Genomic DNA, 19,602 nt, shown 5'->3' with positions numbered 1-19,602 from the left:
TGGCTCTGATTTCTCACAAAAAGCTGATCTTTGCACAAAAAAACTGTATCTTACAAATACAATTCCGTCATGTGACTACAAAAAATGAACTTGAAGTAACATTTTTCTACTTACATTTGGAGTAGCAACTAGAGCTCAGGAGTTTTACTCCTTAGTAGCAACACATTTAAGAGGAAAAAAAATAAATGAAAAAAGAAACTGGCTAAGATTTAGAGCATCGACGTAAATAAGAAAAAATGTAAATCTTAATACTGGCATACTTAGTATACACGGGTAAACAGTAATACAGGTAATATTTTATTTTATTGATTTCCATACCTGTAGCGTGTGTGCGTGTATAATAAGGAAAAAAAAAACGTAATACAAAAAAGAATGTTAACTTATTTCATAGAAAAGAAAAACTAGTTCAATCATCATCAGTAGACTTATAGGCAGGGTTACAAAGATATAAAAGGTAGACGAGCTTAACACACAGCGATATAAATTAATGTGACAAAACCGCAATTTGACTTGCTGTTTACTAGATCATTCCACTGGTAAGGGAATATGTTATCTGTTAACACGAAAAAAAATTAAAGATTCTTAGGTTAGGATGCTGAAGGAGCCCCAACTTCTATGGGACCCAAGGACCATAACGTATGCTCTGTCCTGTAAGCAGGACATTTATCCTGAATTCCATCTAGGGCAGAACTAAAAGACTATTTTGTGAAATAATATCAAAAACTTATAAACACAGGAAAAATAACCAACCTATGTTAGGAATCTCTAGACTCCTTCTATTTATGACAACATTTAAAGCCCAGGAGTGTGCCAGGCACTCCATGGTCTCATTGGTGAATTTGCCTTATTGTGTAACAATTACCCAACAATAATTATTATTATTATACAATTTGCGTATCAAGATATCCAAAAGCCAACACACTACAGCAACAGGGATGGTGTGTACAACTGGTCTCTATAAAATCTCACATCATATTTGGGCAAATGCAAATCGTTATAGCTCATTATAACATTAATCGTTTCAGGAATACCTTAATATTGCATCACATCTCTGTATATATCTGACACAAGAAAACAGATGTTTCGAATCAAGGCTTCCTCATCATGATTCGATTTGACTTGATATAAACACTATCCGCCCTAATGTACAGTCTTGTCTATATCAATACCCACCTGGTGGAACAGACATCGCTGAATGTATAACTTTTGTGATTTAAGAGGAATTGCCTGAATTTCACACTGTCCGTACATGTATTCTGGAGGGTTTTAATGAGGATGTGTCCACCTGTGAAGTAATCTTATCTGACTGCAGCATGTCAAAGTGCTACTGCAAAAATACATTGCAGCTATTCCTTAAATTGTTATGCTACATCAGAGCTGTTAAAATGAGAAGATCTCAAACTAACAGATAGTGAATCTACCTGACAAATAAAAAAATAACTTATCTTAAATGTAATAATATAAATATATAGTTTTTACAACATATATGTCTTTGGCCTGTTAAAATGTAAAAAAAAAAAAACCATCACAAAAACGCCCGCATGGCCTATCCTTGTTATTTATTTACTGAGCTAAAAATCTTTACATTGCTTGATTAAGTGTCAGGCTCTGTCTCTTGTAGTCTGCATCCAGTTCCTTGTATGTCTGTGCCTTAATTTGTGTTTCTCGGTTCTTGTATTTATCCTGCTCCACCCGGTACCTGGTTTGGTTCCTAGTTGCTACAGAGAAGGACCTTGCTTTTATGACCCCTGTTTTAATTTAAGTGTTCTGTTTTCTTAGCTCAAGGCCATCATTAGGACTTGCCTAATGTGAAGTACTGTGAAGTGGTGCCAAGCTTACATCTTATGGCCATAGGATCTTGTCGTAGCGCAAGCCTGTATGTTTCGTTTCTATTTTTGTTTTATGACTTGCCATGCCTGCTGGCCACCTGGATCTGTTTCAGCACTTGAACCATGGGAGTAGGTCTAAGCATGGATTCTGCAGGTATGGCTTCCACTTATACTTGCTTTATGCTGGACGCCTACTACTGCGACCCCTCTGCTTACCGGACTCCCACTCAACATCAGACACCTGCGTGGATCCTTACACTTAGATAGGATGACCGTTGTACATCCAACTAAGCCTTTTCATGGCCCCAGTCTGTATAAAATCTCCATAGGCTCTACTCTATCACATAATTCCAGCCCCTCAGTAATCCTTCCTTATAATAGCGATAGTTACATGTTAGAAATGTTAGGTATTTGTGTGCCACACGATATTTTGTTATAGTATCTTGTTTTCTAGCATAAAAGAGCAAATTCATTGAGCGTTTATACACGCCTGAAAGCGTGTGGATCTGAGTGCATCTTTAACATAATGTCACTTATTCAAGGGCTTCGAGTTAACAACTCCCATACTTGTGAAGAGCGCAACATCCAAACCGATTCTGAAAAGCTAGCATCGCAAGATCTTATTATTTCATGAAGCACCATGAAGAGGGAATAGAAAGCAACTTGCAGGCAAGCTGTACTCATTGCTCTGGTACAACCGCATGACAAGATGACAGAATTTGCATCTCTGAGGAGATGCATAATTACTTATCAATTGAGCTCAAAGATGAAAAAATAAGAGAGATACGAGTTGCAAATACATTCAAAATAAGATATTCTAATATTATCTTTTAAGCAAAACACTCTATTTGTGAAATCCTGACTATTATTACACATGCGAGTATATTCAAATCTCCTACAATTCACAGACAGGCCTCACTTGAAAAAATTGCAAAACAAGTTTGGTACAAAAAAAAAAAAATACACCAAGTGGAATATGTTATTGCTGGAGGAAAGAATAACAGGTTGTGAACCTTACACCAAAGTGACTTTGGATCCCTCAACAACAACACAATCGAGCTTTGTGCTTAAAAAGTCGTGTCCCAGGGAGTCCCCTAAACAAACAATGGGTATGAAAGTTAAGATAAAGAAAAAACGTACTTACCTTCTCTAGGTTTCCTGAAGATTCGGACCACTGACTGGTTGTTTGAAGTAACCAATTACCAGCATTTTCCATGCAATTGAATGGGGGCTCTATTAGCACTGACTACAAAAGGTTGACAGTGGGGCCACGACAGAGTGCCCACAATGCAGTTCTGTCCTGCAAAAAAACTGCTTGGGAGGAATGCTGCCGCAAACTGTTCTTGTGGATTTATATTCATCAGGACCAGGTCATTTCTTAACATCTGCTTACATGTCAAAAGCTCTCCCCCTTGCCCTCAAAAATGAATACATAAAGTAACAAAAAAAAAAAATTTTTAACAAAAATAAAACAATGGCCAACCACATATAAGTAGATTTTTTTTTTACTTTATTTGGTTTGGCAAATGGGAATAAATTATGTATAATTTTTTGGTATCTGTACAAATGTGATGTGATAAACATGTGATATGATACAAAGTTTAAACAAGGCACGTATTAATAACTTAACCTGATTAAATCTTCTTTTAATTATGTATAACTTGTTGACTGGTACAGTGGACAACCCCAATCTGAATCTCCGCTAGATGCAAATACAAAATATCAGACCAGTGAATGTGCGTTCCTACGGCTAAAGGACTCTTGGTGGGGTATTAGCATCATAATAAAAAGCTCTTTGTTCCAACAACATGTGGAACCATATTTTCTGCTTAAAAATATTCAACCAGAAGCAAAACACTATGTGTCAGTGAGTTGGGAAAATAGGGAGGTTCTGATCACAGCTTGCAAGAGCTAAAGGCAAGTGACCTTCAATAAACATTGTACTAGTAACGCTTCACGCACTTTAAACTGATTAACCATTAAAAGAAAAGCATGGAAATTCGCCTGGAAAAAATTACCTAGATCGCAGTACTGATGGAGAAGCTTTTTAAAACAACTGTGGGAAGCTCAATTACAAAATTCGGTTAGCTGCTTCCATTGCATCTAAAGAAAGAATTAAAATGGGATTTCTCAAATCACGTACACCAGCTACCAAACAACAGATAAACTGGAACATGCGATGCATACTGGTATCCAGGCATGCTTTGATTACTGTGTTTCTTTTAAAAAAAAAAAAAAGAGAGAGAGAGAAGAAAGAAAATAGAAAAAGACTAAATACAACCAGCTTCTTATGTCCCAAACATTGTAAATAACAGCTGATTTTTTTTGTACCTTTTCCAACAAATGTTCTAAAAATGTAATGTATCTTATAAACAGGTGTATCTAGCTTTCCAGAATGTATGCTAAATTTATTTTATATTATGAGTGGCCTTTTTAAAATCTTCTACCGCACATTCTCCTAATTCACCTCCCCCACATGGCATTCTATTTCTCACATAAGATGGGGCTCTTAACAGGCCAAACATGATGGGGTAAATACCATATTTCCATACTGGCAATAACGCTTAAAGTAAAAGTGGAGTGCTTATGACTGCATTTTTGTGAGTTAATCTTTGAATAATTATTCACTCAAATTGAAGAAGCTGTTCCACCGACTCACTTTTTCGATTAGATGCATCATTAGAAACCTAATTCCAAGTAATGTTGAATGCCCAAAACTCTTTCCAGAAATAATTACTTTATCATGTAATACTTTGTATTATTCATAATTTTCAGGGAATGCTTGATTGTAATATGGCACAAAAGCACACTAATACAAATGCAGCCACAGAAACTGGGGTAAAAACTTCTTAAACTCTTGGTGCATCATGATATTCTATACGATCCCAAAACCACTGTAACTTAAAGGACCCCTTTAATGCCTATAATAGCTGCGACTCCACTTTAAATTTTTGTGGTGTTCCTTTTGGAAATGCATGGGGGGGGTGCAGAATCATTTACAAATATGTGATTTCCATTTCAATGGAAGCGCTTTCCTGCTACTGATTGGCTGCTTCATGTCAGATGAAAGCAGTGACATTAATAGGGGGGGGCAGAGGGCAACATGGCCCCCCTTCAATGTATCATGCTCCTCAACCTGTACTATCGTCTGTGATACTGGAGGAGCAGGGTCAGTAATGGAGATCAAAGATCAGATCAGACCAAAGTAGTCTGGGTGCAAGGTCTGTTTATACAGACCTCCGTTTCCCGGGTCCCTCAATAAGCACGCCACCTGAATGCTAAGTGCTGGGATATGAAGGACATCAGCACTGAAGCCACATGCAGTGCCACAGAGCAGGAAGAAAGGGGAGAAATAATGAGAAGGAGGAGATATGGTGATAAAGGGTGGGAGGATGAAGAGAAGAGAGATAAAAAGGAAGGTGAAATAAAGACAGGTTGGTGAGATAGGAAGAAGAGATAAGGCGAAAGGATGAGAGATAAGAGGAGGGAAACAGGTAACAAAGGGGAGAGGTTATGAGAAGGGGGAACATGATGAGAAAGGGGAGAGAGAGAGTGCGTTTTGTTTTGAAAGTGGTTGCATGCTAGAGCAAGTATGTCTAACGGCAAGCAAGTGTGTGTATTCAAGGCCAAAAAGTAAGCCAGGGTGTTTATGTGTAAGGGTAAGTGTTAATGTGCATTTGTATGTATGTGTGTATCGGCAGGTGTGTGCGTTTATGGGCAGGCATGTGTAAAGGTAGAATATATGTGTGTGTGTTCTGACAGTCTATCCATTAATGTTACTGTTTGGACCTAAAGGGTATAAAATGAACAAAGGGTGCAAGAGAAGCCTTGACTGAACCAAGACATTAGACTCAGAGGAGACCACTGTGGGTGCAATTTGGGTGTTGGGTAAATCATGTGGATACAATCTGGGCAAGTTCTGTGTCTGTGTGTAATTTGGGTTTTGGGGCAAATCCTGCGTGGGTGCAATCAGAATGCTGGGGTAACTCCTGTGGTGCAGTCTAGGTGCCGGGGCAAGTCCATAGGTACATATAAAATATTACATAGTTAAAATGGAAAAATAGTCCTAAAGCATTTAAAAAAACAGGTTTTATCTCATTGTAACTTCCTGGAAACTGCCATTGTCGTCTGCTATGGGATACTTTGGATGAATTTTCCTGCTCAAACACCACACTTAGCTGATTCTTTATGGCACTGCTAATGAAGTCTTTTCCTCCATCAACTTTCATTAGTGGGGATGTCCAGATGTGCGAGTAGTACCGAGATATTCTATAGTTTACCACAGGCAGTCTGGTAAGTGTGTTTGTCTAGTCTAGTAGATAACAGACACAGAACATATACAAACCGTTAATCGGAGAAGTGGTATGGTGACACCACACAAATCGCAAGAATTGTATCGACCTCTCTCGCTTTTGCGGGATGCTGGATAGCACTGGCAGACTTAGAAGTGACAGGTTGAGTTAAGATTACATGAGGAGTCTCTTGCCAATAAATCCCTCTCTAGTGAAATAAAACAGTACCTCACATCTACTTACCTCTGGGACACCTAACAGTCTGGATATAAAGGAACAGCTGCATAAATACATGCTTAAAAGATGCTCAAAAGCTGTATAGGTAATGAAAAAGGAAAATCTTTACAAACTGAACATGTTTTTTTTTTCTGTAGATGTCTGCAAAAGCCAGCATAGTATTTATTATTTTATCTAGTGATCCTGATACATTAAACTTAAAAAATTAAAAATAAAAAGGTGCATCTGTAAAACATCTAAATATTATGACTTTCTCTAGCTCTCAGACATCGTAGATTAATCGAGTTAAACAAAGATGACGGAAACGGAATAAACATTTTCCACGTAATATAACTTTCCTGCTAACACTATGCTCCTCCTTATGCACTGGATTGTTTCCTTTAGGGTGAAAACAATTCAATGTTACAGGAAAGATCAGAAGGAGAAAGACACCACTGGCATGTATAGCCTTCATGTACATGCATACACTCGTGCTTTCCTTCTAACTGCAACAGATCTGAACTACCAATGCACATACTTGGATTCATCCTGGGTCCTTTCCATCTGTGGCATTTAAACGCATTCCCAGACAGTGTCCAGGTTATACAGACAGCCCAGGCTTGTGTACAGTCTGCAAAACCTAAATGACCGAGCCAACTATTTTCAGGAATGCACACAAATGGATATTTTTAACATTTACAAGGGTTTCAAGAATGTGTCCAGATAATTCAGTAACTATACAAATGCCTACTACCTGTGACTGTTGTCCAATTACCCCACGTACCTGGCTGTGATGTGTTCAGACTGATGGAGTTGAAAAACACATTGCACTGAAGTCACCTTGCCATTGTATTAAAGAATGGGCTGCTTGTTTGCATACGTCGATATATTATTAATAGTGTATGGATTGAATAGGATGAGTGATAATTTGTATAAACAAATGCATTTTCACTCATCTTTCACCAAGGAGAGCCACAGATATTGCTACAAGAAGAAACCCCCTTCTGGCAGGCAGATGTAGCTGCAAACCACATTTGTCAGAGTGCTTCCATCACCTGCTCTGCTGCAGCAGGAAACGCTTACATCTGACAAATCATATACATGACAGGTAACCTTGGCTCTCATCCTCTATGCAAGTGATATTCACCAATGTTTATAGCTACATATCAAAGACTAACACAAAGGAACTGTTTGGGTGAATTACTTATAACAAGTCAGATGAAGTGAAGGGGTAAATAGCAACTGCTGTAGACACAACAGTTATGTTCTATTTAACAAGCTCTCTCATGCCTATGTTTTAATCCCTAGAACATAGGAAGGACAAATCAATACCTCAGCCCCAAGCAACTCTACAACTAGCAAATCACAAGGACACAGGCTTCGTTCTGTGGAAGAACATTTTGTGTGCTAATTTATATATATATATATATATATATATATATATATATATATATATATATATATATATATATATATATATATATACACACACATAAATATATACACACACAGGAACACAGCAAGTGGTAAGAGATGGCTGTTCATTATCAATGCTTGATGTCCTAAAGCAACCAACTCACTTTGAAGAGACAAAAATATACTTTGCCACATTTACAATGCTAGTTAATATCTAGAAATATGGACTTTCTGTTTCAGTGTAGAAAACAAACATATTAAAGTCTTTAAGAGATGATCGATGCACCTGTGTATATATGACGTGGTCCTGAATACAAGTATTGTTGGAGGTCTTTGAAGGTCAACATTTAGAAATTTTAATTTGTTAATTACTTGCCTGTCCTTATATTTACCTGTTTGCTTGGTAATGGCGATATACATTATATTAATTATAATATTAATCACTATTTACAAATATTAGCCAACACTATTGATACATAATTTAAAATGAATAATTCCTGGACAGAAAACAGGTAAATTATTATTTTTAACAGCAATCTTAAATCATCAGCCATCAGAAGAGTGAAAAGATGCTTACCTCTATGTCTGTTGGTAGTTTTGTCGAACATCAACATAGCATCCTCAACCTGAAACAGAAATGCAAGCAATTTTTAATTTCATGCTAGTTGTTGGTTCCACAAATAGTTTCTGTATTGTTTCTTAATGCAGGGTTTCTGGGGAAATACAAATAGACAGCAAGATAAAAACTCTCCATTATGATGTAAAACCCTTCACATGCATAAAATAGAATACATGCATACAGAGAGTCACACACAGAATGCGTACAATATTGTGCGATCATGTTATGAAGCTGCAAAACAGTGGTGTTGCTGTGAGTAATAGGATCGATTTTCACTTTCCAATAAATATATGCATACAAAGGATGATCATACTACATACTACACTTTTTTTGTAAAAAACAAAAAAAATGACTCCTTGTGTTTCTTCCTGTTACCATATAAAAAGCTGATTACCTAAAAAACGATTCCATATATCACACTAACAGTACAAAGCCACTAAACTCATACCCTCTCATGAGTCCCTTTTTTGGAGGGACAGTCCCTCTTTGAGACCCAAGTCCCTCAGTGCTTCTTTCCTTCCCGTTCTAGGTGGTCACAGTGTTCTACAACCATAAAACTAACAATAATAGGGATACAACTAGCAATACTATGGATATAAAATCACATAGTCTTAGTTAGTATCCTTACCATTGTACCCCTTAAAAAGTGTCCCCATCTGCTATTTCAAAGGCTGGGAGGTCTATAAAACAAACTACCCACAGAGGTAGTTTACCATCGGAGAGCCAACAGATAATAACCTTTAACATACAACGTTTAGGAGATTAAAGGAAAAAATCATATGCATAAATAAAAGACACCAATGAAATCAAACAGCTATCTGCACAGAAAAAAAGGAATAAAAGGTAGCTGACCAGAAGCATGTTTTTATCATATGTATAGGGTTTATCTTTCTAGGTTCTAGGTCAAAACTGGCCATTTTTTAAATGATGAAAAATATGCACCAAAGTAACAATTTCCAAATGATAAACAGCCGTTTTGACAGATTCCTCCCCGTAGCAAGACATGAAAGAAATGATGCAGTAGAAGATTGGTAGCTTTGAGCTCCAGGTGCTTCAGATCCACCCAAAGATAGCAGGAAAAGAAGCAGAAATCCAATATGGATTTTAATGTCACTTCTGGCGTATTAGTAATAGAAGATGAACTAGGTACCCCGGGATGCCCTTGGGAATAGTGACTCGTTTTACCAAGAATAGCAGAAGCATAGAGCCATACAGATGGCCTGCCCCAGCCACCTCACCCAACCCCACAAAATGTCAATACATTGTATGAAGTTGAATGCCATTCTCCCAGGACTCTCAGTTCCTAGAACAAGTCACAGTAACTGCTGCTGAATCCCTTTTGTGAACTTCAGCATACTTCAGTTTTAACAAAATACTTTCAATTCCCTGCATGTTTCTTTTCTTCAAAAGACTCTTGAAAAAAAACAAAAACTAAAAAGAATTCAACAAAACAGTGTTTCAAGTCTGAGCATTCACAGGGAGAAGTTGGCTTGCGTTCCCAGCCAGCTGGGCATTTTGCAATTTTCCAATTGGAGTATCTGGGAAGAGGACTGTATCGCATTGGGCTCCCGATCAAATCTGGTTGAGGTTGCTGAGTTATTGAAGCGGCTCCTGCAGATGAGCTAATACCAGGGCTTTTCAGGCTTGTTGGTCTCTGTAATTACACTAACCCCCCGGAACGCTCCCCTGAGCTTGGCCACAGTGCTTGGATCAGAACCATCGCACCAATTTTGAATACTCATTACACAAAAATGATCTCGTGTGTGCCCTTTTCTGAAATGTCATTTTTAACAAAATGCTTCAGGATATTTTCAGCCATTAAATAACCACTATGCTTGCTAGGGCCTCTGAACATGAGTTTTTAAGAAGGTACACTACAATAAATACACCTTATAAATCCTGGAATATAGGGTTACCTACATGGAGAAAATGGTTAACCTCCATTATCAAGCCTTTAATGATATTGCATTGATTATTTAGATTTAAAATGGTTTGCCCTATTCTTGATGCAGTGGCCAGGTATGTAGCGAAAGTACAGCAATAGCGTATTTAAATATATTCCCCTTTTGGGTATTTACTCGCAGTCTCTGCCCCCTGACCTTACTAAAGTATAACTTTACAATATTAATGGTACTAAAAGCACATGTTATTATGGATTCAAATAACATTTTTATAGAGAGAGGTGATTTAATACTGTTACAAGCCTACGAAGGGAAAAAGAAAATCCATAAAAAAAAGTTAAGAAAGGAGTTCAGCTCTTAAGAGAAAAGACAGAATAAATAGGAAGGGGATATTCTAATCGCAGCAAACTGTCTTTTCTTCCCAACTCTGAAAACCTATCAATGTGCTGGCAAAGTAGAAAGGCTGTAACAAAAATACTCCAAACCATACAAAGCCTGAATAGAGGAGAAGAAAAAAAAATACAATCCCAGCCTGAATTGCTACGTTCTCACGGTTCTCTGTGAATCAAAGAAAAATAACTTGCATGAGACGCAACCGAGGAAAAATGTGAGGCAAAGTCAAGGTCTGTGATTGCGCACCCGGCTCAGGCAAACCTAGGTCTTATGTTATGTTCCTCTCTTGCCTAAAATAAAGAAACTTGTGACGGGATGGTTACTGTCTCAATCACAAGAAATTTTCCACAGTTACACCTCCCACATTTTAACAAGATATCACATACAGCAAAACCATTGGAAATATGAGAATGCTATTTTGTTTCTAGAAAGACAAAATAATCCCAAAAATGATAGCAATGCAATAAAACATTCACATTTCTAAATTTGCTGTGCAAGATGTCACCCCTGACCTCACAAGACCAGGATTCCTGCTATCTCACTATTATCTTATATATGTTTATTAAAACAAATAAGAATATATTTCTTCAAAGAGTTTGTTTTACTCACTTGATACTGCTAGCCTTTTCTCATGACATGTAGCACCTTGATCTACTCACACGAGACTGCATTCAGAATTGAACCCATGGTACTCATGGCACGCCATTAACGTAAATAAGATGGACCAGCAGCTCTGCAGAGGGGTTCACACTGAAACGCTCTACATGGCAAGGCCAGTGGCACTTCTAGATTTCATTTTTTTAATGATGGTTTTTTTTCCCCTTTAGTCCCAGGTAGCCCCAATAAGTTCTTAAATAATAAAAAATTGCCCCAATATCAAACTATTATCCAACAAAACACTTCTAATTCCAATCTCAATTATCAGGAAATAAGATATACAGTAACCCTTCCCCTAAAAACTCAGTGTTAGTTCAATATATGCCTACACACAGAAAATGCAAAATTAGGGGAAAAAAAACAACCTAGATAACGCTAACACTAATTTTAACACATTTTCTTTGACTGGCATACGACATAGAATTATAAATTTGGAAACATTTTGTAGCTAAGAATCTGTAATCTGCTTTAAAGCACAAGATATTCCAGATAAAAATGCCTGATACGTTTACAAAGTCCATACAGCAGAGCCATTTGCTTTAATATTGGTTTACATGAATGTCTTGACATAGGCAGACGAGTAATGCCACAGGCAAGCATCCCCGCAGCAGTCCAATTCCACCGTCCTATATATTGCTGGAAACACTATGGAGGAGTCTCCGGCGCTCACTCCAGCTTAAGGCAAGAATTAATCACAAGTAATTAGGATCCTCCTCAGACAAAGACTTATAGAATGAATCTTTTAAACATTACAAATTGACCATAAAAGATCCCAAGGAACACAAGCAAAACATTCCTTCTCATAGAGGAAGGCCGGGCAGAAATGTAACCTTTCCGATGTCAGAGACTATATATTGAGTTGCGGAGGTTGTGGTTCGGCTGCCAATAACCAGGAGAAGAGCAGAAACGTTGCTATGAAAAAGATGGGAAGAATAAGGAAACGTGTATTTAATGGCTGCCTGAGACAGAAAGAGAATGTAAACCTGGAGGAGACAAAAGTTTCCTAGCAGTAATCCTAACAGTTCCTCTGCACGGCTTAAAATAGAATGATCAGTTCACACCAGATGGCAGAGAGACAAATGCACAGGATTTTGGCTTCCAACAGCACTATATTATTCAAACAAACCAGTGCAGTTTAATACATATTAAACCATTCATACGTGCATGTTTTACACGTGACTAAACACAAATTTATCATTTCAGCCATGATTTACTTTAGTACTTCATGGATTGTTATTTAGGCCATTTTTGTGTGGGTGGCGAAGGTAGCAAGCTCTGCGGTGAAGATTAAGACGGAAGGGTCTCTACGTCAGGAAAAAGAGTTAGATTAGATTGGCCGAATGGCTCTTATCTGCCGTAAATTCTGGCAGTAATTCAGATAACAGCAGAAACGAACTGAATTGCCATGAATTGCCTTTATTAAAATACTATGTACATACTTATTCCACAAGATAGCTTTATGCACATTCCTTCACAGGCCGATGATACTTCTGTAAATAGATTCTTTTTCTATTACCCCCCAGCCTTCTAATGTCAAATCATGACCTCTAGTTCTTTACTCCTGCTTATGAAAAATGATACCCTCTTGATGTCGCTTTATCCCTCAACATAGTTAAAGGTTACAATCATATATCCCCGCTGCCTTCTAATGTGTACATATTAAGGCTTGTGAGCATGTATTCCTGTATGCTTTGTTAGTAAGGCCATGTACCATTGTAATTTTGTTTTTTTTCTTTCTTAATTTCTTAAAATTATTTACGTAGTTCTGGAGCCATGGTCTCCAGAATGTGACACAGTATCCTAAATGAGGTCCCACCAATGATCTACAAAGTATTAATACATCCTTTTCCCTGCTACTGAACCCTTTTCCTATTCAACATAGTATCCTACTGGCTTCCCCACTGCTTTACTACACTGCCTGCACGCGTGTATATCTTCTAGAATAACCCCAAGCCCTTTTCTTCAGATGTAGATTTTAAATATGTAATGTTCTGGGAATTTATGTCCTAAAAGCATTATTTTTACATTAAAGTGCAGATCCCAAACATTAGCACCTTGCTCTAGTTTCCCTTCAATGGGAATTCCCACCATCTCTCGGGTATTGACCTGTGATAGTAAGGGATATGTATATATAAATGCATTAGAAAAGTTATTTTACCAATTATTTCTAGGTTTCACACAAGTACCAACCTACTCTCTGCTATTTGAGAAGCTGGTTCTCGCAACCTTGAAGCTTTTTGGAAACTGGAACACAGCAGTGATTGCATTGTATTATTTAACAAACATCTTATCCTATCTATTATCAAGACTGTCTCGTAATCTTGTAAAATCATAATATTTTTTTTTACAGGTCTGCTTCCACAATAAGTCATGAAAACAGAGCAAAGCAGAACATCATTGCCAAAGCAACTTAATGCTTCCTGGGCTGCAGGTGGATTAATGTGAAAGGAACCACACAAGGGCATAAAAGAAATGTAGGCAGGAGTAACAAGGAACGCACTAGAAAACCAACAGAAGTTGATGGCAGTTAACGCATCCATTTTTTGTGGTGAATTCGGTACATAAATAATAGAACACTGGAAACGGCAAGGTACGTCTCCCAAAGCCACGCAATCCGATTATTAAACAGCAAGAAAACACCTCATATCCCCACATTAAGCAAAATGACTTATTTCTTTATTTGCAATTGCAAAGCCAAGTGCCCCCCAAAGTCTTCGGAGCAGCAGAGGTTTGGATTTTGTCTTCTTCAGGCCTTCATGAAGTCATTAGCCATCCAGTGAATGGTCTACTACAGCCTAATTTTTGAAGTTATTTATAAAGGTTGCTCTGTACACAGCATTCATTCGCTTTTCTGAAGAAAAAAAGTCTTTTAGCTGCTAGTAAAGTGTCAGGTGCTATTACATGAAATTCACCAGCTAAATCTCAAATCCACCAGCATGCTCCTTCAGATTTATTTCTGCTCTCCATGTAAATTAACAAAGACAACTGCTTCTAGCACGGCAGCCTGCCTGCAAAATCAGTCTTCCTGTTTCCTGCCTGGGGTTGCGATTACAAGCATAAAAACAGAAATGCTTTAATCTTATTTTCGATGTAAGGTTTGTTTGGATAATACCTTTAAAGTGCCATTCATTCAGTGGGAAAACGCCCAGGAGCTCTGAGGAATCCTCCGCTCCTAACGTCTTGATGTCAGCAGTAAGAATCTCCCTCAGGCGGAGGAAGGAGGTTTCCTTCTGCTTCATATACTAATTATTGATCCAGAAGACTGCGTGTAAGATGCATCAAGAATGTAATAAAAGCAGCCAAAGACCACTGCGGGCATATGCACAACAGGAAAAATGTTTTATTGCATTATTATTTTTTCTTTTCAAGAAAGCAGCTTAAATATCCTGAAACATAAACGATCCATCAACCCCTAAAACAGATCAAATGACAAATAATCTATCAGTGTCTCATTGCTGGCTGATCTACATAAAATTAACATATGTTATACAGTTGCTATACAGATTTTCTGAAATAGAAGCACTAAGCTAGCTGTTGTATCTATACATTTTGAAGGGCCAAGCTGAGATGACCCGGTATATTGCATTGTTAATGCGCTGAAAATCGTCATCTTGCTGAAGCGAGTCTTAGAACTTCTGTGCTGAGATTTTTTTTTTGTATGCGTACCAAGAGAACAAAATATTGTCCATGATTCGTCATCATTCTCTTTTCTCTGATCCAATTAAATATCTTTGGAAATCGTTTTATAAAATACATTAAGCAGCATATGCCTTTTTGACAGCACTACAAAAAGCCTGAAATGCAATTCCAGAGCGGAATAACGGGTTTAAATCATCTGCTAACCTTATTTAGCTCTAAAATGTACAGCCGTCCTTTGGATGGCAGTGACTTGCGCGTCTGTCAGCTGGTGCTAGTGTCATTAATTTCTTTACAACTAGTATTTCTACATAACCAGTTGGGCTATAAATCATTCTGCTTATTTATCATATCTATTTTTGTAACCTTCTGTTCCTTCCCACGAATATAATGAAACCAGGTTACGCTCTCGCCAGATGTAGGACGGCATATCGAGGCCGTCACGAGCACCGTTAAGTCACAAGCCAACAGCGAAGCAAGCAGTCAGCACACTGGCTGCCAGCACAGCAAATACGCCTGAACTTCAAGTGAGCAGCAAAATCAGCACAATATATTCTTACTTCATGCGGTGGAGCAGGGGACATCACATCCAGAGGTACTCTGCCGTCTCCCAGGGGGAAAGCTGCCTAAGCAGTAATGGCCTGAGGATGTGGATATGCATGAGCAGCACTTGTCACGGTCTGAAGGTAGTAAGCTAGGTTAGGAGGGACTCACACCAGCAGCGGAGATATGAATTGGAAGTTTCCTTGCCAAAAGAGCTTAAAAAATAGGCATGTTTTAAAAAATGTAAAAGAATGTCATATAATTGCGCAGATTCACAGTTTAATATGAATACGCCATTGGCACAAAGCCAAATAATACATGATAACCATGTACAGGGTCCTTTCCTATTCCATCAGGGTTTGCTCCTTGAGTCCTTGAGGAAAATGATTTCCTGAAGGATCCCGTTAATCTACACATAATCACAAACTCACCATAATGTCCAAATTCTCAACAGGGCTGTCCATACCAACATGTCTTCTTGAGTGGGGCAGAGACAGAGCATGCTGCAGACAGAACTCGACATGACATTACACAGACTGCAGTGTTCTAGCACCGGGGCATCTAGTGTTCATTTGCAGAAGACACACAGATAGTATATGATAGATGAATAATAAATCCAGAAGTAGTAGTTTATGTACATATACAATCATACAGTTCTGTATAATCTATTGATGCCATATAAAGATGATAAATAAATAATAGTTATTTGCAGTGCCAGCATGCCACCTTGAATGCCACTCCTGCACAGATAATTTGCACCATATAAAGAAGGGTTTTTTTTAACAGTTTCCATTAACAAGCGTTATGCAAAGCTTCACCTATTTCCGTCCTCTGGCACAAACATGACATACAGAACCCTGTCAGGGATGTTTCTAACACCATCTCCAGGGACAGGAGTAATATGACCCAAAGATTAACAGGTTTCACTGCCAAGAGAGATCACATATCTTCTAAGGCCCTTCTGAAATATCAAAAGGTGCAGGAAAGAATAATATTTCCCTGAACCCAGACTTTTCACCATCCAGGCTCATCAATCTCCGCACGCAGGAAGAACAAAGCTCAGAGGCTTCCTGGGCAACTGAGCTGTGGAACGAGCTGTCACTGTGGGTCCTTACAACCATAATTATCATCATCAACTGGCTATAGCAATACTCCCTTATTGCTTTCCGTTACACTACGGTATATTAGAAGTTTCCGGTGGTACAGGAACTATCAAATGCAGCAGAGCAAGGAAAATTGTAGTCGAGAAACTCAAACTTGGAAGCAGAACCCTCATTAGCAACAGCCAAGCATCGACTGGCTGAGGATTAAGGAAGTTTTAGTCAATTAATAGGTGGAGGGCAGGCAGACAAAAAAACGTAATATATTCAAATCATTTTACTTACTAAACTGTCTAAATGGTAAACCCTAGTTTGCCTATATAAGAGTAGGACCATCTGGTTTAAAGGTGCGCTGCAGAAAGTGCGCCAGCTAATGAAAACTACAGAAGTGAAAAGACTTTCAGACCATAAGTCGCTTCCCTTTGTTTACTGCGCTTTGCATATCAGTCAAGCATCTGACTTGACTAACAATGTTTTTCCTATACTCCTCACAAGCCATATGCAGGGTCTATGGATCCAAGCGTACTTCATCATGATGCTTGTATTAACAAGACAGGGAAAACATGTCAGAGGGAAACGCATGCCAGAAAACAGAGTATTTCTCTTCCCTGTAATTAGAATAATTCTAGCGTGCAGATTTGCGTAACATATTATTTATATTATTATTCATATTGTGTGTGAAGACAGCACACCTGAAAGAGTTCACAGCATGCCACGGCATCCTTAGAAATACAGAATGCCCAGGATCTGCACCATGAGACATTCTCCCAGTCCAGTTCTTAATGGCTTTTTTAAGCAAAATATACCGGTTAAAAGACCTTTGCTAGTAACATGTTCTTTTTCACAAACCAATGACTGAACTTTTCCAGATCACAGTGGTACCATCCAAGCATTCACATGGAATGCCACATCAGGCTTTCAATACAAGAACATATACAAGACAAAAGCACACGTTTAATATAAACATGGAAACGCCATCAGGAAACGTAAAGGTAAGCACACACAATAGTATAGTAATTTGTGAGTATGCTGGTCATTTCAAGACTCCCCAAACCTGAAACTAATTTCATAATAGTCAAAGTCTTACAAAGTTATAAAAAATCGTTTTTATGGCAATAATTACACACCGCAGCCAAATATTTGAAGTAGGAAAATCTCTCTCATTCACAACTAGTCTGCACAGTGTTGCTTACAAAATCCAGAACTATTCTGTTAAAATAAAAATGTTATCCTTTTTGTCCCCAAATCCTCCCGCACTCTATGAACCTTAGCACAATGACTTTTCAGGGACAGCTGGAAGACAACACAAAAGATGAAGTGGAAAGCTAAGTTCCTGATATAGCTGAAGCTACCCGTGTGAATAGAGGGGAGCTTCAGACTTCAACTGTCCTCCAGTAAATACCTGCTGAATACGTGTGAAGATAAGACAAGGATTGCATTACCTGGGTTCCTGATGCATGAAGGGCTTTTTTTATTGCACACGGTAAAAAGGAAACAATTGGCACAGTCAGACCAAGGGAAAAAGGCTCAGCTGCAACATCCGAGACTGTCATTTATTAGCAGCAGAGAGAAAATAAAAATAAACCCAACTCTGTTTTCTCTTTATATCCACACTGTAATGAAAGACTTTTGAGTTTATTTCCTGCCAGATTCTATCGTTTCTTTTGTTACTTTTTTCCCTGCTGATAATTGAGTTGTATTGGAGACGCCAGAAAAAGAGCAGCGACTGGTCATCAGAGTTTAAACTGGGAGGAGGACAATGGCAGTTCTCATGACTCACAAAAGGTCCTCAAGCTCAAACTCCACAAAAGTGAAATTGGATAAATTTGTTAAAAACATTTTACCAGTGCGCCAGGCGCTTTCTACAACGCTGGCATAAGCAGGTAAAAAAAGGATTACTATAAAATAAGTGGTGTGGAGGAGGTGGAAAATGTCCACCTGCACGTGCCTACTGTTTGGTCTTGTAACGTCTCCTTCGGCCTGATAACCTGTGGACCTCGGTTTTAGGATTTAGTTTGGAGTAGAGTTTGGATCGAGTTGTCTAACTGCTAGCCCTGTACACTGTGTGGCCATAAGTGTTTGCACCTATCTAAACCTGTCTTAACCTGTGTGCCATGTACACCTGTGTACAGCTCTAGAAAACTCTTTATGGCAGAACTACAGCCAAAATAGACTGTGTGCATTATCTTACTATTCATGCCTTCCTACCTCATTAATAGTAATCCTAACTTGGAGCTGTAAAAGCTAAACATAGCAGAAAAGGCGGTTTATTCAAAAATCTGTGTGTTATCCGATACGGACTATACATTTAAGACATTTTTTAGTTTTAGTTTAGCGTTACAATTTATTATGCATGCATTATAAAGCACATGCGCAGCATCGACATAACAGATAGTGTAGACGGATTCATTGTCATGTAGTTCACAGAAATGCCACCTGGTCATGGCTTCATAAAAGTTTGTTATCCGACTTACAAAAACTTCAGGTTCTCCTTTGGTTCAGCAAAATGCCATTTTAAATGGGGAAAAAATATTATGATGGATTTCTTTGTAGAAGCAATTCAAAATGCATTGGCCTCCTACCAAGGAGATTCCTACCCTACAGGTAATGAAAATGAAACCCTTGGTATCATTTCAGTGACACAAACGGATAGCAGCATCGTACCCCGGCTATGAGGAAGCCAGGCGTGACGGGCGCAGAATACTACCGTGACAACCACTTATCTTTCATATCCAGCTTAGAATTTGACTGTATTAAACTATACTTTCATCTGGTGCGTCCAATATATTACAAGCAAGGAGCACTGCACTATGTACACCTACACTAATCATAGAGCACATTACAATAGAAGGCCATTTCATAAAGGAGGAATGGCATAATGTCAACTAAATTTGTTTTTAAAATAGTAAAATGGATGAAACTATATAAACAATATATGTATTCAATTATATACAACTATATAAAGTATGTAGGCAATTCCACAAGGAACTTATCTACAAG

The 19,602-nt window shown here is 38.2% G+C and overlaps 1 protein-coding gene across 4 annotated transcripts in view; it reads right to left on the bottom strand.

Moving 5' to 3' along the window:
• MSI2 (musashi RNA binding protein 2) overlaps positions 1 to 19,602 on the bottom strand; it is a 272,035-nt gene that overhangs the window by 118,113 nt on the left and 134,320 nt on the right. For all 4 annotated transcript variants that reach the window (XM_053454977.1, XM_053454979.1, XM_053454976.1 and 1 more), the window contains exon 7: positions 8,331 to 8,379. In XM_053454977.1, the coding sequence (XP_053310952.1) occupies positions 8,331 to 8,379 (49 nt within the window). The remainder of the gene's footprint in view (positions 1 to 8,330; positions 8,380 to 19,602) is intronic.

Source organism: Spea bombifrons, chromosome 2, assembly GCF_027358695.1.
Source record: "Spea bombifrons isolate aSpeBom1 chromosome 2, aSpeBom1.2.pri, whole genome shotgun sequence".
Taxonomy (NCBI): Eukaryota; Metazoa; Chordata; class Amphibia; order Anura; family Pelobatidae; genus Spea; species Spea bombifrons.
This window is presented reverse-complemented; position numbering and strand designations above follow the sequence as displayed.